The 19,730-nt window shown below is 39.7% G+C and overlaps 1 protein-coding gene across 4 annotated transcripts in view; it reads right to left on the reverse strand.

The window, feature by feature from the left end:
- EXOSC10 (exosome component 10) overlaps positions 1 to 19,730 on the reverse strand; it is a 127,931-nt gene that overhangs the window by 103,790 nt on the left and 4,411 nt on the right. For all 4 annotated transcript variants that reach the window (XM_033921975.1, XM_033921973.1, XM_033921974.1 and 1 more), the window contains exons 2-6: positions 17,926 to 18,062; positions 15,774 to 15,897; positions 8,218 to 8,322; positions 6,138 to 6,303; positions 1,706 to 1,814 (exon numbers count right to left, since the gene is read on the reverse strand). In XM_033921975.1, the coding sequence (XP_033777866.1) occupies positions 1,706 to 1,814; positions 6,138 to 6,303; positions 8,218 to 8,322; positions 15,774 to 15,897; positions 17,926 to 18,062 (641 nt within the window). The remainder of the gene's footprint in view (positions 1 to 1,705; positions 1,815 to 6,137; positions 6,304 to 8,217; positions 8,323 to 15,773; positions 15,898 to 17,925; positions 18,063 to 19,730) is intronic.

Here is a 19,730-nt window from a genome sequence, read left to right on the forward strand (position 1 = left end):
CCACCTGCTGGTCATGATTAGATATATACCCATTCGTAAAGTTAACCTCTACTGGTCTGGAGAGTGCTAAAGAAGTTTTTGTTATGCATTTGCATTGTTCCGGATGCTTTGGCAAAGAGCGATACTAATTGGCCAGGAGATGTTCCATCCAAGAGGACACCTGCAAATCAGTTCTTTATCTTCACCTGCTGGTAGATATGTGCTAAGCAGGAAGAATAAATACAGTTGCTCTGCAGGAGATTACCACACACTGAAGTTCCAATAAACTTTTGCCTCATTTCACACTCCAAATTCATCTCAGAGGTCAAGAGTGGATCTGGAGGGGAAGGACCCAACGCCACCAGGTGTCACCTCAGGGTGTTATCCAAGCTTAATGAGAAAGTTCAGACTATAACCTGAGCAAAGATGACTAGCACCAAGAAGGAGCTGCACAATCCATCCACAATTCGTTTAGAAACAGAGACAAATACTGAATATTCCAGGTTGCAGGATACCCTTAAAGGATGAAGCTCTTGGGACTGTTTTTTCTTTGTCTCCATCTGCTGGTAGATGGACAATGACATAACCCATTCATTTCGGACTGGTCTGCTGGCATAGATGTAATGGAAACACATTCTCCCTGTGTCTTCAGTTCATAAGCTTGGGAGTCACCTTTGACTTTTCTTTCTCTGCGCAATTCTAACAATCTGCTAAAACTTGTCATTTCATTCATTCCTTCCTTTCTGAGCACACTCACTTATTCACACCCATCACCTCCCACTTAGACTATTGCATCTTGCTCTTCACAGGTCTCCTACTAAATCATTTCTCCCACTTTTGATCTGTTCAAAATTCTATGACCTATCTTCCACCAGTGTCGCCACTCATATATCCTTTCTCCTCAAGTCATTTCATTGGCTCCTGATCTATTTTTCGTTCTGTAGCATCTCAGGGTCTCTTATCTCTCCCTGGGAAATCCATTCATTAGTTAAGTTGCTCTTTACTGTAACCTTCCCCTTCACCTCAAATTCTAAATTGTTCCTTTTATCTCGCTGTGCCATATGCCTAAAATAGACTTCTTGAGTTGCCACATCATGATCTGCATCTGGCGCTATTCAAATCCAGGCTAAAAGCCCACCTATTTGGAAGCTACTTTTCATTTCTCAACCTTTATTCGTCCATTCAATACCCATGTTGTTGTAATCATTCCCATAAAAAATGAAGTTTCCTAATTCCTTATGTGTCCTATTTGTCTCTCCTGAATAGCTTGTAAGCCCTGTTGAGCAGGAACGGTCTCTTATGTATTTGTGTATAGTGCTGCACACATCTAGCTGCACTATAGATATAAACTAGTAATAGTAGTGCAGCCTGGCAGGATAATTAGCATAGAATATTTTTTTCTGGGAGTATCAGCCTGGTAATTTTTTCTGGTGTGCAGACTTATTCTTCTGAATCTCAGAATGTAGAATTTGAAGCTCTGAGTAAGTAACGTGATTTTAGGAACCTTCTGAATCGTGGAAAAATAGATTAGTGGTTGGAGCAGCTGCCTCAGCACCCTGAGGTTGTGAGTTTGATTTCCACTGCAGCTCCTTGTGACTCTGAGCAAGTCACTTAACACACTGCCCCAGGTACAAAATAAGTACCTATCTAAAATATGTAAACCACATAGAAAAAAAAAGTGGTCTACAAGTCAGAGAGAAGAGAGACAGAGAAAATGATTTCTTACATGTCCTGCTGGTCTTGCTGTGTCCTCTGCTGGTGAATAAAGTCAGTGAGAGCTTGTGGGACATCTAGATCCTGGGGATACTCCTGTCGGTATCTTCTATCTGCCAGCACTACAGGACATAAAGAGGGAGAGAAGGATGTTGTCAGAGACAATATTGTGAGACAGATAGAGCTCTCAAAAAAAAGGACAAAGCCTTAATCACAGACAGTAAAATGAAGGTTTTTGGCTTACCCTGTTCAACACCTCTTTTATTATTTGTCTCTGTAGTCTGGGTAGAGGACGGTATCTTTATAGGGTCAAGCTAGTGCTTAATTAGAAGATACGTAGAATGAACATGAAGTAGCACCTGGCCTGCCTCCAGTTCTGCTGTTCCCCAAATGAGAACTTTCACTATGTTTACATACTAAAATAAGGCTAAGCATACAACAAAGACCTGCCTCAAAGTGATTAAACATATTACAACACTTAATAGAACCCCAAAAGCTTCAATATAATTATTTCTGTTTCAAAGTGATTAAAAACACTGGGAAAACATGTGTGTTAAACACATTATTAATCCACTTCCCATTATTCTGGGTCCAGATTCTGCAGGGTCATGCATTTGGACTACAAAAAAAACCTAAGGGAATAGTACAGTTTAGGAGGTGAAGAACTTTTGTGCACAAAAGAGTAGGACTTAGGTGTGATTAAATGTGATGATCTCAAGGTGGCCAAACGGGTACAAAAGGCGATGGCAAAAGCTAGAAGGATGCTTAGGTACAAAGGGAGAGGAATAGCCAGTAGGAAAAAGGAGGTAATAATGTCTCTGTATAAGACTTCATTTAGAATACTGTGTAAAATTCTAGAGACCACCCCTTCAAAAAAAGTATAAAGTTCAAGTTCAATTTATTTAATATACTGCAAATATAAAACCAAAGTTAAAATCTAAGCAGTTTACAATGAATATAAATTGGGGAGATATAAATTGGGGAGGTAAAACAATACAAAAACAAACTCCATTACATTTAAAGGAAAAAAAATTAGTTTGAGTAAGTCCAGAGGATGGATACTAAAATGGTCTGTGGTGTGCATCATAAAGTGTATGGATAAAGATGTAAAGATCTCAAAATGTATACTTCGGAGAAAAGGGAAGATATGATAGAGACCTTTAAATACCTATATGGCATAAATGCATGAGGTGAGTCTTTTTCAACTGAAAGGAAACTCTGGAATGAGGAGGAATATGGATGAAGGTGAAAGGGGAGAGACAGATGTAACCTCAGAAAATTATTTTTCATGGAAAGGATGGTAAATGTGTGGAACGGCCTCTCGGTGGAGGTTGTAGAGATGAAGACTGTATCTGAAATCAAGAAAGCTTGGGGCAAATACATTGGATCTCTATGGGAGAGGAAGGGTTAGTAGATGGCATGGATATGCAGACTGGATAGGCCTTCATTTTTCTCCATTTCTATTCTTGGGTAAAAACACTCTTCTCTAGTGGGTATTGAATAGAGCTCCCAAATATTTCAAGCATCGTGATGGCTCCAATTTGCTCGTGTTGAAATTGATTATCCATCTTAAACATTAAAGTAACTGAGTTACCTGGGATGTCTTTTTCTGTCTTTGCCCGTATGAGCCAGTTGTCCAAATACAGGTAAACTACGAGACCCTTTCTTCATAAAGTTGCTATCATTACCATCATGACTTTGGAAAATTTTCAAGCAGCCATAGCCAGTCTAAAGGAAAGAGCCTGAATCAGATAGTGATGCCCAGCATAATGCAGATACTTCTGATGTGGACACCAAACTGGAATGTGCAAATATGCCTCCCTGAGGTTTAAAGCTTTGAGAAATTCTTCTACCGCCACTGCTGCGATGACCGAACATAAGGTTTCTATCCTGAAATGAGAGATCTTGAGTGCCTGATTTACCGCCTTCAAATAGAGAATTGAATAAAAGTAGCCTTCTTTAAATGGAGTATCTTCCTTGGCCTAGTTCCTAATTGGGCACTGGAAACAGTGCTGTGGAGTCAGAGACAATTTTGGGTACTGGAGTCATGGGTACCAGAAACTGAAGCGTTGGAATTGAAGGATTTATCTACCGACTCCACAGCCCTGGTTAGAACAAGCAAGCTCTGAAAGGTGGGCTCGACCACTGGCTTTTTGGCAGGGGTGCAACAAGAGTGACAAGATACTCATTGGTGGGGAGTAGAGCACTAATCTGTACTATTTTTCTCATAAAAAACATAAGAATAGCCTTACTGGGTCAGACCAATGGTCCATCTAGCCCAGTAGCTTGTCTTCAGAGGCCAATCCAGGTCACTAGTACCTGGCAAAAACCCCCCAAATAGTAGCAACATTCCACGCTACCAATCCAAGACAAGCATTGGTTTCCCCCATGTATGACTCAATAACAGACTATGGACTTTTCCTCCGGGAAATTATCCAAACCTTTCTTAAAACCTATGTTAACCGCTCTTACCACAACCTCTGGTAATGCGTTCCAGAGCTTAACTATTCTCCAAGTGAAAAAGTATTGCCTCCTTTTGGTTTTAAAAGTGATTTACCTGTAACTTCATCAAGTGTCCCTTAGTCTTTATTTTTGAAGGAGTTTAAAAAAAAAAAAAAAAAAATCAATCCACTTGAACCCGTTCTATACCACTCAGGATTTTGTAGACTTCAATCATATCTCCCCTCAGTCTTCTCACTAGTTCCAGAGCCCACCGGTCGCATATGATTTGGGTCCACGCCTCAAGAAATGTAGACAGTCAATTTTCTATCTGTTCTTATGAGGCATGGGTCCCTTGCCATTCATTGTGGATGGAAGGATGGAAATTTCAGAAATTTGTTAAATATGATTAAAACTGTTTGGAGCACATAAATTTGAGGTAAATATTCAGGAAGTTTTATTAATAATAATAACTTTATTCTTCTATGCAGCCATAGTCAGATGACTTCTAAGAGGTTCACATCGAAGAGGGCTGGACAATCACCAAATTACAGAATGCAAGAAGTGAGGGTACAACTTATTACACAAGAAATAGTTAAAAGGAAAATATGAAACTTAAGTAAGAAATATGCAACCCAGGGAATAGAAGCTGGACAATCAACGAGTTGCAGAATGTGGAAAATGAGGGAACAATATATTACACAAGAAATAGACAGAGGGAAAATAAAACTTAGGAAGTTTAGTGAGGCTTACATTACATTAGTGATTTCTATTCTGCCATTATCTTGAAATGAATCTGTCAAACAGTACAGTTTTAATTTCTCTCCAAAAAGCACCATAGGTTAGCCTGGCTCCATTGATGAAATTACCAAGCTAGGACTCCTGTTTGCTTGCTTTGAACATGAAGGCTACATGAGGAGTTTATTTAAGGCTACATGAGGAGTTTATTTGAACATTGGCAGGATAGTATTAGCTCAATTATTATTATTTGTTATATATAATGTAAACTGTTTACCCAAAGCAGAACACACAGGTCTACTTATACTACCTTCTTGCCTATCTTCTATGCCCCCACTTACCTGGACTTCAGAAAAAAACTCAAAACTCACTTATTCCATAGACAGAATCCCTAACTCTCCCACTCGCTCCTTCTACTCCCTTCAATACACATGAACCTCCACCTTCCCCCCCTAATGTACCCTCCAAACCAACTAACTTCACTGACCGGTTTTTTTCCCTCCTATTGTACACTCTTGTATTTTCCTATTGTACTCCATTGGATATTCTGTCAACTTCATTGACCTGTACACCCCAAAAAATGTTAATTCTTGTCAACTTAAATGACATGTTCATTCCAAAAAATGTTAATTCCCAATGGTATCTTCTTTTGTAACATTATTAATTGCTGTGAACCGCCTAGAACTCTCTGGGTATGGCGGTATACAAAATAAAGTTATTATTATCTCAACTACCTTCTTGCCTATCCCAACTAGCTCGTCAGGCCTTGCTTTCCAGAAATTGCATTTCACAGCACAAACATAGAACATGCCAGCAAATAAGAACCATTTGATCCACACTATCTGCCTATATAAAAGGGAAGCACTGATTCTAAATGTTTCCAGATGTGATTACTGTCTTTAATCTTATGTTTATACTGCAATTCTATAAAATATTCAGAATTTATACATATAAAATATGTGATATAAAGTATAAAATGAAAAACCTCTAAAGTGAATAATCCCAGCTACATTAACCAGTCCATGGAGAAGTTAAGGCATCATACTAGCATTAGCATTTTTAGCAATTTACTCTACTCAACTGAGCCATCCTGCCCTGAAACAGATAGGGAAAATGCTTGAGTATCTGATTATAAACCGCTTAGATAATCTTGATAGGCACAGCGATATATAAATACCTAAAATAAATAAATAAAAAATAAATCCTGATGCCCATCACTGCATATACAGTGGCCCTTCTATATCTGTAAATGTACTCCCTCAAGTTACCTGGGGGCAGCGGTTTCTGAGCATTGGGCTTGATGAAAAGCTTTGGGATGAATGGCGTATTAGAGTTGTCAATCTTCTCTCGGAACTTGAGTTGAGGTCTTACAATGTTCTTGGCATGAAGCAATTGAAAAGTTTTTGACTTTGACCATTTTTTTGAATCTCCACCCTAAGGAAAATATGTCAAACAAATTTTGATATAGTATTCCACAGACTTTAAATATTAAATTACAGGCAGTCCCCGTTTTATGAACAAACGACTTATGTCGGATTCGCACTTACGAATGGGGGTCCTGTTCTACCTTCGGTGTCCCAACGCACCCCTCTCCCTCCCAAGTCCAAACACACCCCTCTCTCTCTTCCCCCCTCCTCCATTCTCTTCACAAAGCCACAGGTAAGCGGCTCCTACGCGTGTCCTGCGGCTAAGCCAGAAGCCTTCTCACTGACGTTAGAGGAAGCTCCTCCCACATCTGAGGGAAGGCTTCCGACTCAGCCATATGACATGCTTAGGAGCTGTTGCGAAAAGAAATGATTGTGGCTGGAAGGAAAAGGGAGTCAGCCAGAAGATAAACACCCGCCGGAGGGAGGCACATACTTGAGGCACAGAATGGAGGGAGGGAGGGAGAAAGAGGGCCATGCTGGGACTCGGGAGCACAAACTTTGGACAAATGATGGAAGGAAGAAGGGAGGGTGCATGAACTTGGCACAAAGAATAGAGGGAGGGAGGGAGGGAGGAAGGGAAGCATGAGCCATAGGATGGAAGAATGGAGGGAGTGAGCGAAAAAGATGCCGAGGTGAGGGAGGGAATAGAAAGGGAGAATTGGGTGTCTTGAGTGAGAGGGAAAGAGATGGTGCAGATGGAGAGATGAAGAAAGAAGATAATTGTTGGGCTTATGGTGGGAGAGAGAATTATTGGACATGGTAGTGGGAGAGGAGAGAGGTAGGGGAGATGCATGGGGAAGAGAGAGATGAGAAGGAGTAATGTTGGATGTGGTAGAGAGGAACAGTAGGATGGCTGGAAAGAGATGCAAGAATGGCTTAAAGGAGGAGGAGAAGGTGGGAAGAATACTAGGATCTGAGTTATATACAAAATCAACTTAAGAACGGTTTAAAAAATGGAACTCGTTCTTAATCCAGGGATTGCCTATATATACCGTATTTCCCCACATAGAGGCCGCCCCTCTGCATAAGCCGCAGAAAAGAGCGGCCTATGTTTAAAAACTGGAAGATAAGCCATGGCTTATCTTCCGGTACCTCCCCTGCCTTTTTCATTCATCTCCCCTACCCCCAGTACCTTTTTGGAAGCCCCCTCACTGGCACACGGTGTAGGGCAGCCGCGATCTCTTTGGCATCCGGCCTGCCCTCGCACCACCCACTGAATGGCCAATGTGAGCTCTCGTGAGAACTGACCTCAGCCACTCAGCAAGTGGTGTGGGGGCAGGCCGGATGCCGAAGAGATCGCAGCTGCCCTGGACCGCTGGAGACCCAAGCCGCGCTAGCAAGGGGGCTTCCGAAAAAGGTACCAGGGGTGGGGGGGATGACTTAAAATTTTTATTTAGGCTGCCCATATAACTAGGCCACACCCCATACACGGGGTTTGTAAAACCCATGTATAGGCCGTGGCCTACATATGTGGAAATACAGTAATCAATATGAACAAAATAACCAGAAAATAATCTTAAACAAACGTAGAGCATTTGTGTTATATCTCTGTCTAGCAATTTGGAGAGATGTTTTTGGTCCACCTAGTTGCCCTGCCTAGTGGTTATTTCCCTTCCTTGCCACTTTTCTCTATATCTGCCCTAAGCAAGCTTATAATCTGTCATTGTTCTAATTGCTACCATCTCTGCTGGCAAGCAATCCCAGGAAATTACCACCCTCTAAGTAAAAGCCTCCTATCTGTTAACAAACTCTTATATAGAAAAACACAAACCTTTTGTACCTTATGAAAGCCTACCAAATATATGTATGTTTTTTTCATATCCAGAAGAAAAAAGTGTCAAGTCAGTGATACTTATATGAAGAGCCTTGGGGGTCCTGTTAAAGGAGTTCCCGATTAGTGTGTAAGAGAAGAATTAAGAACCTTTCGGTTCCAGCTGGACACGATGGTCTTTGGAGGCTGCAGTCCAGCTGGAAGAATTGGCTGTTGATTTCTGTGCACCCCCGATGCCTCATCTAATAAAATGTCCTGAAATGAAGGAAACAAATTAAACATTTTGCAGCCTGGTGTTAATTTAAGAAGTAGAAGGATGATAATACCCATCACTCACTCCATTCCTACTCTATCCAATTAGGTCTGTGTAAGTGATAGGATAAGAATATAAGCTATTTCATGTTGGGTCAGACCAAGGATCCAATGAGCTCAGTGGCTTATCTTCAATATTGGCCAATCTGGGTCACTAGGAAGTACATCGAAGATCCAAACAGTAAATCTAGTCCTCTGACCTCATGTTATGCGATTAAGTGGTGGCTTTCCAAATCTACTTAGCTATTAATTATTTGTTGACACTTCTTCAAGGAATTTATCCAGGATAATGAATTCTTAATTTCACTAGAGCTGAAATTGCTAAATAGGTTGTGAAAATAAACAAAAATGAACTGTCTGGTCTTATCTGCTAATCTTCTTTCCTCAAGTCCTACAAGACCAATCCATAATGCATGGGTTATGCCCCCCTGCCAGTAGATGAAGACAACACTCAGCTCTTTGGTATTCATGCAACAAAGCAAATATTGCCAAAAATCTCCCTCCCAAAAATGGTTCAAGGAAGGAGGAAATACAGAATCTTTATAAAAATAAAAAAAGCTATTATTAAATATCCTCAAGAACCTCCAAGGATTCCATCAAATGCTAAATCAAACTAAATAACTATATAAAGAGACAGTTGATTGGTCAGATTCGACTCAAGGAAAGAAAATTAACAGATAAGATCAAATGTTTCCTTTGTTTTCATCCACCAGACAAGTCCAGAACACATGATATGTAGCAAAGCAATTCTTACATTGGGCGGGATGACGAAACTCCTGCTGCAAGGACTCCAACACAAAGGCAGCATCTTCTCTTGCATGCACCATCCAGCTTCAAGTTTATTTAAAATTTCTTATACCACCCAATACCGCCCAAAATTTCTTATACTGCCTTCTAGGCAGTGTACAAATTCGTAAAAAACAGAAAACAAACTTTAGCTCATCTTGAAAGAGCTGACTGAAAATAATCTGTCTCTGAGAACCATGGTATCTTCCAGGATAATGTTTCCGGGCTTGTGCTCTAGCAGATGCGGAATCCTACAGTAGATTCTTCTAAACTCTTAGACCAGCTTTTCTATGTCTTCTCCGAACAGCAGTTTACTTTAAAAGTGAAGCCTACTTAACCTTGCCTTAGATATTAAGCCCACTGACTATTAAACAACAAAGAACCTGTGCACCATCACCAAAGGCACCATTTACTTCACCACAGCTCTAATAAGATCATACAAGCATCCCCATCTCTACCTTATTCACCTCCTGGGCCACCCATCACTGGGGTTTTCCCAGGATCATCCAACACCTGCTTTGCCCACCACAAACATGCTCAACTCCCATAAACCACAGCCTGAAGAGCTACAAGTAGGGCCAAAATATCAAGCACCTGCTTAAAAAGAGTGCCTCCATTAGACTGGTAGCCTTCTTGGTTACAGCAAAAATCATTGCATCTACCTTAAGAAGCTTCAGGGTTCCTTCTCAAGTCTTCCCATGGAACAGCTAATCTTAAACTCTGTCTCCAAAGTGTCCCATTCCAGTAAAATCATCTCTTTAACCACATGGGGAAGGTCCAGAAGGCTTGTGGACCCCTGCATCAAGTTGCCGATGCTTAGGGCTTTTTCTAAGAACTTCAGGACGTCCACCAACTGAGATATGAAGTCCTGTAGCTCATCACTTTTGGAAGGAGTGGCCTAGTGGTTAGAGCTACAGCCTCAACACCCTGAGGTTGTGGATTCAAATCCCGAGCTGCTCCTTGTGATCCTGGGCAAGTAACTTAATCCTCCATTGCCCAAGGTATGTTAGATGGATTGTGAGCCCAATGGGACAGATAGGGAAAATGTTTGCATACCTGATTGTAAACCACCTAGATAACCTTCTCTGTCATAATTAGATTATAAGCTCTTTCGAACAGGGACCCTCTCTTGCATATTTAATGTACAGTGCTGCGTGCATCTGGTAGTGCTATAGAAATAACAGTAGTATTATTGCAACACTGTAGTTCTCTATAGCACTGAAAAGAGTATGCAGCACTGTACATTTAACATGTAAGAGACGGTCCCTTCTCAGAAGAGCTTACAATCTAATTTGGACAGATAGAACATATAGGGATTGAGGAGTTTCTTGCAGAGAGAATAATAGGATGGACACAGGTAATTTTATGGTGAGTAGGAGTTAGGAGTTGAAAGTAGCCTCAAAAAGTGAGCTTTTAGGTTGGATTTGAATACTGCTAGAGATGGTGCCTGACATAATGACTCAGGCAGTCTGTTCCATGCATTTGGTGCAGCAAGATAGAAGGGACGGGGTCTGGAGTTGGCAGTGGAGGAGAAGGGTATGGATAGAAGGGACTTGCCCGATGAACTGAGTTTACGGAGGAAGCATAGGAGGAGACAAGTGAGGAGAGATATTGAGGGGCTACAGAGTGAATGTGCTTTAAGTAGGTCAGTAAGATGAGTTTTGAATTCTATTCGAAAATAGATGGAGAGCCAATGAAATGACTTGAGAGGGGTAATGTAAGTTTGGCGGCTCTCGTGGAATATAAGTCGTGTAGCAGAAATTTGCATGGATTGAAAGGGAGAGAGATGGTTGAGCGAAAGACATGAGAGAAGCAAGTTGCAGTAATCTAAGCGAGAGGTGATGCGAGTGTGGCCAAGGGTTTTGGTGGTGGCAAGTCAAATGCACGCAAGACAAAAGCGCACGGACAAATGCACGAAAACAAGTAAGTTTCCTAATTAAAGATTGGATCATCAGCAAGCAAATAGCCTGCCTTTTTCTAACCGAAACATGGCTATTGTCTGAAGACGATCCAATAATAATCGATCTCCTACCAGATAACTTTAAAATCCTTAAGCTAAACCGCGAGGGTAAAAAAGGAGGAGGATTAGCAATTATTCTTAAAGAAGGATTTGAGTTTGAACTATTGGATTCCAAAGTGACCAACCAACTAAACATTTTAGCCTGTAAAATCAGTAACAATCAACTAGAAGAATCCCTATCTTGCATATTATTCTATGCCCCACCAAAAAGCTGGCCAAAAGCCAAAGAGGACTTCTGTGAATTTGTCCTACATAATACAATTGGTCCTTCCTACAATATCATCGCAGGAGACATAAACATACACCTAGATGAAGAGGACAACACAGACACGAAAGAATTTAAAAACTTTCTATCCCTACACCTCCCTGTACCCACACAAACACATGAAAAAGGCCATCATTTAGATATGGTAGCCATGTCCACAAAGGAAATCCTAGACCCTATCATCTCTCTATCTCAAGGCACCTGGTGTCACGATATCTGGTCTGACCATTTTACCTATTATTTCAAGTTAGTCTGTGGTCTCATCAAAAATCTAAAACACGTCCGATGATAAAAAGAGAACATCACACAAGAGGTTATATTAGTCCAGAAGAATACTGGTCACAATATGAACTGCAAGTGGAGATAGATGAAGGAGTCGATTTCTGGGATCACTGGACAACAACCAGCACATCCATCTTAGACAAAATTGCCCCTAAACGTAATCGCAAACACCAGTGCAAATAAATATAACAAATGGTTTGACACTGAACTCCTAAAAATTAAACAACAAGCTAGACGACTGGAAAGAATTTGGAAAAAAACAGGAGAATTGGCAGACCGTAACAAATGGAGAGCCAACATAAAAAGCTACAAACTACTGATAAAAGACAAACGTAAAGTATTCTACTCTACTAAAATCAACTTATCTTGCAATGGTTCACAAGGAATTAATACAAAAGAGCTGTTCAACTTGATCACAAACTTATTTGACACCACTTGCTACACTACCCGTACACAACATTAAGTTACCCTCTGCGAATGATTTAGCACTGCATTTCGACTCAAAAATTAAAAACCTAAGAAACAACTGTTCAACTAATGACCCCAATGATCATCAAATAGCTAACATACAAGGAAATGAAATACCAGCAGATATGATCTGGAGTTCCTTTCAAGACTTAGAATGGAATAATTATACCAAACTATATAACAAATACTCTAAATCATATTGCGTTCTGGACTCATGTCCCCTGGAAATTATGAAAGCGGCACCATTAGAATTTAAGCTATCGCTGATGCACTACTTAGCCCATAACCTAAAAAATGGAAAGTTCCTCACTAACAACGGTCACATAATAATAACCCCAATCCTAAAAAATAGTAAAGAATCATCAGTCCTAGTAACCAACTACAGACCAGTAGCATCCATTCCATTTATTGTAAAAATCATGGAGGGATTGGTACACACCCAATTGATGGAATATCTTAACCAGTTCTCTCTCCTACATGAAACTCAATCCAGTTTTAGACCTTTATTTAGTACGGAGACAGTAATTGTGGCTATCTTAGATAATTTGCGTCTATTGTTTAGCAAGGGCCTCAATGCCCTGATCATGCAATTTGATATGAGCTCTGCCTTTGATCTAGTAGACCATGGGAAAATGCTACAATGCCTAGACGCTATTGGTATCAGGGATGAGGTGTTGAACTGGTTTTGTGGCTTCCTTATGTCCCATACCTATCAGGTACGTTTCAATTATGATCTCTCCGATACTTGGAGTAATCCATCCGGTGTGCCGCAAGGGTTGCCGCTATCCCCATTACTCTTCAATGTCTACATGTCCTCACTGGGCGTGCAATTAACCCAGCTGGGGATAAAATTATTCAGTTACGCAGACGACTTTACGATCATCATCCCATTTGCTAACTCTATTTTGGAAACCATTCCAAAGCATTAGAAGCTATAAATTTGATGGAGCAATAGATGACTGACTTCAAGCTCAAACTTAATTCAGAAAAAACAAAATTTTTCTGACACCAATACACCACTATGCATCAATAAACTTAGTTACTCCATTCATTTTACCATGAAGATACTGGGTGTAACTCTGGATCAATGCCTAATCATGAAAGACCAGGTGGACTCCTTAATCAGAAAGGGTTTTTTCACTCTCTGGAAACTTAGATCCATCAAATCATATTTTGATACATCAGCATTCAGAATCCTGGTACAATCCCTCGTACTGAGTCAACTTGATTACTTAACATCGCCTATTTAGCAATTTCCCAAAAGAATATGTGACATTTACAATTAATGCAAAATGCAGCGGTCAGACTAATCTTCGGGCTAAAGAAATTTGATCATATGACACCTTACTACCGGCAGTTGCACTAGCTAACAATGGAAGCATGCGTAAAGTTTAAGTTCACCTGCCTCTGCTTTAAAGTACTATACGGACTAACCCCTAAATACATAACTGACCTTTTCTCCTTCTCAGCCAACAGACACAAAAGAAGCTCACATTCGAACTTCGTTTCCCCCCCCGCCCCCAGTTAGAGGATGTAAACTGAAAAAACACCATGAACACCTTCTCTCACATCAGGCAGTATTATGGGGTAAAGATCTAGAACAATTGCTTTCGCCCACTACTTATGAGGAATTCAGGAAGCGCCTAAAAACATATCTGTTCCTAAAGTATCTAGACAGCTGATCCATACATCTCTTTCTCCTAATAACGGTTCTTTTAACCTATTAACCACTTTCTTTCACCTCTTTTAAGTTCAATCAATTTGTACCTTCCTTTAGTCTTTTGTAAACCGCATAGAACTTCACGGTACTGCAGTATATAAACTGTTATTATTATTATTATACATTTAAAACAAATCAAAAAATATTTTTTTTCTCTCAGTGCACAATAGAAGATATGGTCAATAAAGTTAACAGAACTTGGTTTTAAAAAAATGTAGGTAAGTTCCTGAAGATGTCCAAAAGCTATTGTTAGTCAAACAGATTAGAAAAAGCCACCATTTATCTCTAGAGTTAACAACAAATGAGATCTTGTGTGAACTTGTGACCTGGATTAGCCATAGTCAGATAGTGTACTGGGCTTGATGGACCTTTGTCCTGATCCATAATTGCATTTTCTTTTTGTACTTATGAGATGGATACCACATTGTACCCATACCATCTAGTAATTTAAGTCCAGAGAACAGTGGGCCTCCACACCTACGAAAACATTTCATCATCGCTCTTAAACCTCTAGTTCCTTACTTTTCAAATACTTAAAACATATTTTTTTTATTTATTTACTTCATTTATAACTCATCTATCAACTAGACAGGGAACAAGAAAAAACACATAATAAAAATACAAAAATATTAAATGTAAAAATCCAAAATAGCATATTACAGATCATATATCCAAAACTAAGAACAAAGACAAATGCAATACTCACCTCTGTTTTTATAGATTCTTATATACAGTAGACAACAACACGAAAACCAGTCCCAGGCCCTCTTATTCAATAAAAGTCTGAACAAACAATTCCACCCCTGTACATGCCTACCAGCAAAGTATGCACCTTCATGACATGCATGCAAGTTTACACTAGGAGGCCACTAGGGGACACAGAGTAAATATAAAGACCCCATACCTGCAAAAAAAACTTTGACTGGCGCAAAGAATGACGCACTCGACCCCTCTCAAGCAGCATCAGAGCATGCAAGCGATTACGCCAAGCCCAATAAGAAGGAGCCCGATCCGAAACCCATTCTCCCAGGCAATGTTACTTTCTTAGACTGTCCCAAATCAATACTAAAAAACAAACAAACCTTCAAACCCTTCAAAACACAGCTATAAGACTAAGGGCTCCTTTTACGAAGGTGCACTAAGGTTTTTAGCGCACGCACAAAATTACCACGCACTATAGCGCGCGGTAGCCAAAAATCTACCGCCTCCTAAAAAGGAGGCGGTAGTAGCTAGCGAACTCGGGAATTTAATGCACACTACTGCGTGCGTTAAGGCCCTAGCGCACCTTTGTAAAAGGAGCCCTAATTTTCAAATTGAAAAAGAGTGATAGGATCACACTTTATCTTATGGAGTTGCATTGGCTACTGGTGGAAGCTAGGATTCTTTATAAATTCTATTGTATATTGTTCAAAACACGCTTTGTGGACACACCAGATTATATTCCACATCGTTTTAAGTTCTCTAATAAATCAACTTTGAATTTAAGGCAAAACCATACCTTGTTTTCCTGAAATTAAAAAGTTAAAATACACCAGAATTTTCAACTCAATCTGGGCTTACCAAGCAGCCAAATGGAAAACTCTGCCTATTATGAATAATAAAAAAATTAACTTTAAGAGTTTCAAAAAAGAGCTTAAGACCTATCTGTTTGAAGAATTTGTACTTAAAAAGATAACTATATAATAACCAATTTATAATGTTGTAATAGCTCATTTATTTTTAAGCAAACCACCATGAACTTCCATGAGGTTGGTGGTATATAAATAAAGATTATATTGTATTGCATCACTGAGGGTATTTGCTGTGGAGAGAGAGGTCTCTGGTGCTGATCATGCAAAATATGCCTCACTTACCACTCGTTCCAGAATGACATCATTAGAATCAACCAACAAATCAAATTTGTCCTCCAGCTCTGTGACTTTGCTGCTATCTTTGATGTGGCTGCGACAACCGTGATACTGCATAATTCTGCTCATGCTATGGAGAAAGAACATTAGCAGAAAATTTGAGAAAGTTCATATCCAGTGTACCTGGCTTAGAATGAGGCTCAACCAAAACAAATAGCCTCAGGGAAGGAGAGGACAGCTGTGAAGGACATCCCCCCTTCAATGCTTAATTCCTTACGAATAAAACCAGCCCAAATGAAGAGATATAAACCCAAACACAACTTCTTGCTATCTGGAGGAACAGTCTGCTATTGAGACAGACATGGAAGAAGCCACTGCTTTCCCTGAAAGCACTAGCATGGAATGTTGCTATTATTTCAGTTTCTGCCAGGTACTGCTGGGCTAGATGGACCATTGGGCCTGACCCAGTATGGCTATTCTTATGTTCTTATAAGTGCTGCTATAAGAAGGTGACTTGAGTGCAAACAAGTAAACTGCCATTTTATTTTGCTCAAATATGGGAAATTAAGTTTATGAACACAACCTTCAGCTGCTTGAACATTACACTTTATGAAAGGGCATTTCTTTAACTGGGAACTCGGGGCCAGATTCACAAAACTTTAACGCAGTTGCTAAACTGGTTTCCGATGGTTTAGCCTGCATGCATTTTAATGGCAGATATCAAAACAGATTATCTCAGTCTTTAGTGAGTTTTTTAGCAGTCTCCAACATTGCCTTGCACATGGGCTCTTCAACGTTGAAATGAGCACTCCAGTGGATTCTTAAAAATCGCCAAGCCATTCTCCAAGAGCGGCGTCGGCTTTTGGCAACAAAAATAAGTGACTGGTCCGAGGGTGCCAGCACTGTTAAAAGTGCATCTTGTGGCCTGTGTTTTGACAGTGGCTAATGAAAAAAAAAAAAAAATTACATATATTTTTTATTTTAGGGGAGTGGTAAAAGCACGCTTCTTGAGCACATGTATGATACCCATGTCTTATATATTTCTGGCTGTGGTTCATGATAATATTCTACATTAAAACAAATTACAAGATTTACCTGAATTATAGCAGTTTTTGGGAGAGAAAGGCTCATTTTATGTGTACTTGTTAAAAGCAAACATTTGTGAGCAGCTCATGTTTTGTGTTACAATAAGGATGGTGGTTCATATCTTCGCGCTTCGTGGCTCATATCTTCCACACAGAAATGCTGGGCTTCTGTTTTTGCGACAAGCAGCTTTTGCGACAAACTGCTATAGCCACGTGTGTCGCATACATATGACGTAAGGATTTATTTATTTAAAAATTTATTACTCATGCAATCCTCTAGTTCTGTGCAAGTTACAGAATAACAGTCATTGTTAAAACACAAACAATAAAATATCACACATATTGTACGACAGCAGTATAAAATAACTGCTTGCTAAATAACCTTCTTACTATGCTAAAATAAGGCATGTGTTTCTTGCGTTACTTTTCCCCGACATGTGCACATTCACCCTTCTTTCCTTGTGTATTCTGTGCATGTGCCAATCACTATCACCAGCAACTCAACACGTGTAAATTTAGCGAATCTTCGCTACTGTCTGCTGTCCTCATTTGTATGTGTGATTTTTTGAAAATGACTCGCGTTTTTGAAATCGCTACCAAAACGCCTGCGATATCGCCATCAGTTTTTAATGTGGATTTTTGAGAATCCGGCCCTCAGTTATCAGTTAAGTGCCAGCTGTATGCATGAATATGCAGAGTACTGTCACTTTCATGGATAAGTGCACCCTTACATGATCAAGTGGCAGCAAAAGACTTAAGCACTACTCTGTAAGGGTGCATGTAATTGGCATTATGCATAGGTGCAAAGAAGGGGGGGGGGGGGTCACATGGACAGTGTACCCACAGAATACTGTTATTTGCATCCTGGCCACCCACAGTTATGTCAGATTTATGACTGATATAACTGCAACACCTAGACTTTAGGTGTACAGAGACTGAGCACCCAGATACCATTGTAGAAAAGGCTCTCATTTTGTAGTATCAGGGTGCCTACTTAAGAGAATTGTCCCCAAAATACCAGATTCATCTGTCCTGTACTATGACAGGAAAACAAAAAACTTCTGTGTTCCTACCTGTGCAGCAGTCGCTCGCCCTGTGTTTCACAGAAGGCCCGAAATCCAGGAAAACTGCGATAGAAATCATATTCGTCACCGCACTGAGGGAGTCCAGTGGAGGCTTTTGTAGCAGCAACCACTGATCCAAGAGAGTACTGTCAAAAGTCAAGCACAAGAAGTATAAGTTGTGATTTCTTCTTGCTGTTTTCTTTATGATGAGCTCTTTAATTTCTATTTGTTAGTAGAATTATGTTTCTGCATATTCTGAATAATAAAAATAATAGACTGAATAGAATGAAAACAGTATAATTGAATGCTAGTCTTGTTCAGCTCGTATTTGCCATGATAGGCCTTCTCTTCCAACTCTAGTGGCAAAGCTTTAAACTAACTATGACTGTCACTACTACAGTTCTTAAGAAATAAGTAGCTATGAATATACTCTGCCACTATGAACAGAAAGGCTGATTTGTATAATTTACAGATTTAGATCTCTTTAGTCGAGGCTATATTGTATGTTTACTTTTCATGCATTAACCAGCTATTGTTTTGGGATTATTTGAGACCAGTGAAATCTAAATTTCCTCATGAGGCAGTGACTTGTGTTAATTTGGGGGGTTGGAGAGGGATCCAGTAAAGTGCCATTACAATTTGACCTATCCAGTATATTGGATGTAGTTAACCACCAACTGCTACTACTGATACTCAATAAGGATCTGCGGCAAGTTGAACTCTGATTTCTGACTAGCAGATCAAATGAATGAATGAAGAATTTTCTGAAGAATGGTCAGCTTCAAGCAGTGTACCTCAAGAATCACCACGAAGCCATGACAGAGGAATGGGCAGACAACATAAAACTAAAATTAAACAAAAGAAAAAAAACAAATATCTATTGCTAAGTCCAACTACTAAATAATACTCCATTGAAACAAACTAGAAATGAGAATTTAGGGATCATACTTGATGGACACTTATCCTGGAAAGTGCAAGTAAGAGCGTTAGCTAAGAAAATATTTCTGACTAAAAAAGATGGGTTTGTCATTGTTTTGAAAGAGAAAACTTATCAACTTCTAATCCAATCACTAGTATTATCCCAGTTGCACTACTGCAAAATATTCTACATGAGATGCAAAGTAGATATACACAAAAAACTACAAACCCTCCAGAATGTAGCAGTGAGACAAATATTCTCAGCACCAAGATATGAGAAAGTATCTCATCAGTACCTCAAACTACACTGGCTCTCCACTGAAGCTAGATGTCTCTTCAAACTATATAGAATGATCTTCCTGACCCTTCATGGTGAATCCCATGACTACTTGATGAACCTAGTAAAACTATACCCGAAGCAGCAGCCAGTCAGCAGGAGGGAGCAAAAAAAAATAAGTGAAACCTTTTGGGAGGCTCACTTAAATTTATTGACTAGTCTCTGTGTTATCCATGCTCCTTTGTAATCAGCTTTTATAGTAGATAGCACAGACTATAAATTTTATACGCAAAAAAAAAATCAATCCCCTGCCTCAAGTCAGAGCAGCACAGCACATAACTTAGGACCCTGGTTACCCATATGAGAAAGACATTCATTAAAAAGAGATCCTACTTATTATACTCCCTCCTTTGATATACTGTAAAATATTTAACACAAAATGTGCAGAAGGATGTTACACTGGCGAATCAGACCAACTGTTGATGCCGAGAATCAATTCACACTGATAGATCATCACAAAACAGAACATGGTGATACCTCAGTAGGGGAGCTATATTTTGTTTGTGATCTGTTATATATTTTCTTTTTTCATCCTCTTTTCTATTTATTTTTTTACAAT

Source organism: Geotrypetes seraphini, chromosome 15, assembly GCF_902459505.1.
Source record: "Geotrypetes seraphini chromosome 15, aGeoSer1.1, whole genome shotgun sequence".
Classification (NCBI taxonomy): domain Eukaryota; kingdom Metazoa; phylum Chordata; class Amphibia; order Gymnophiona; family Dermophiidae; genus Geotrypetes; species Geotrypetes seraphini.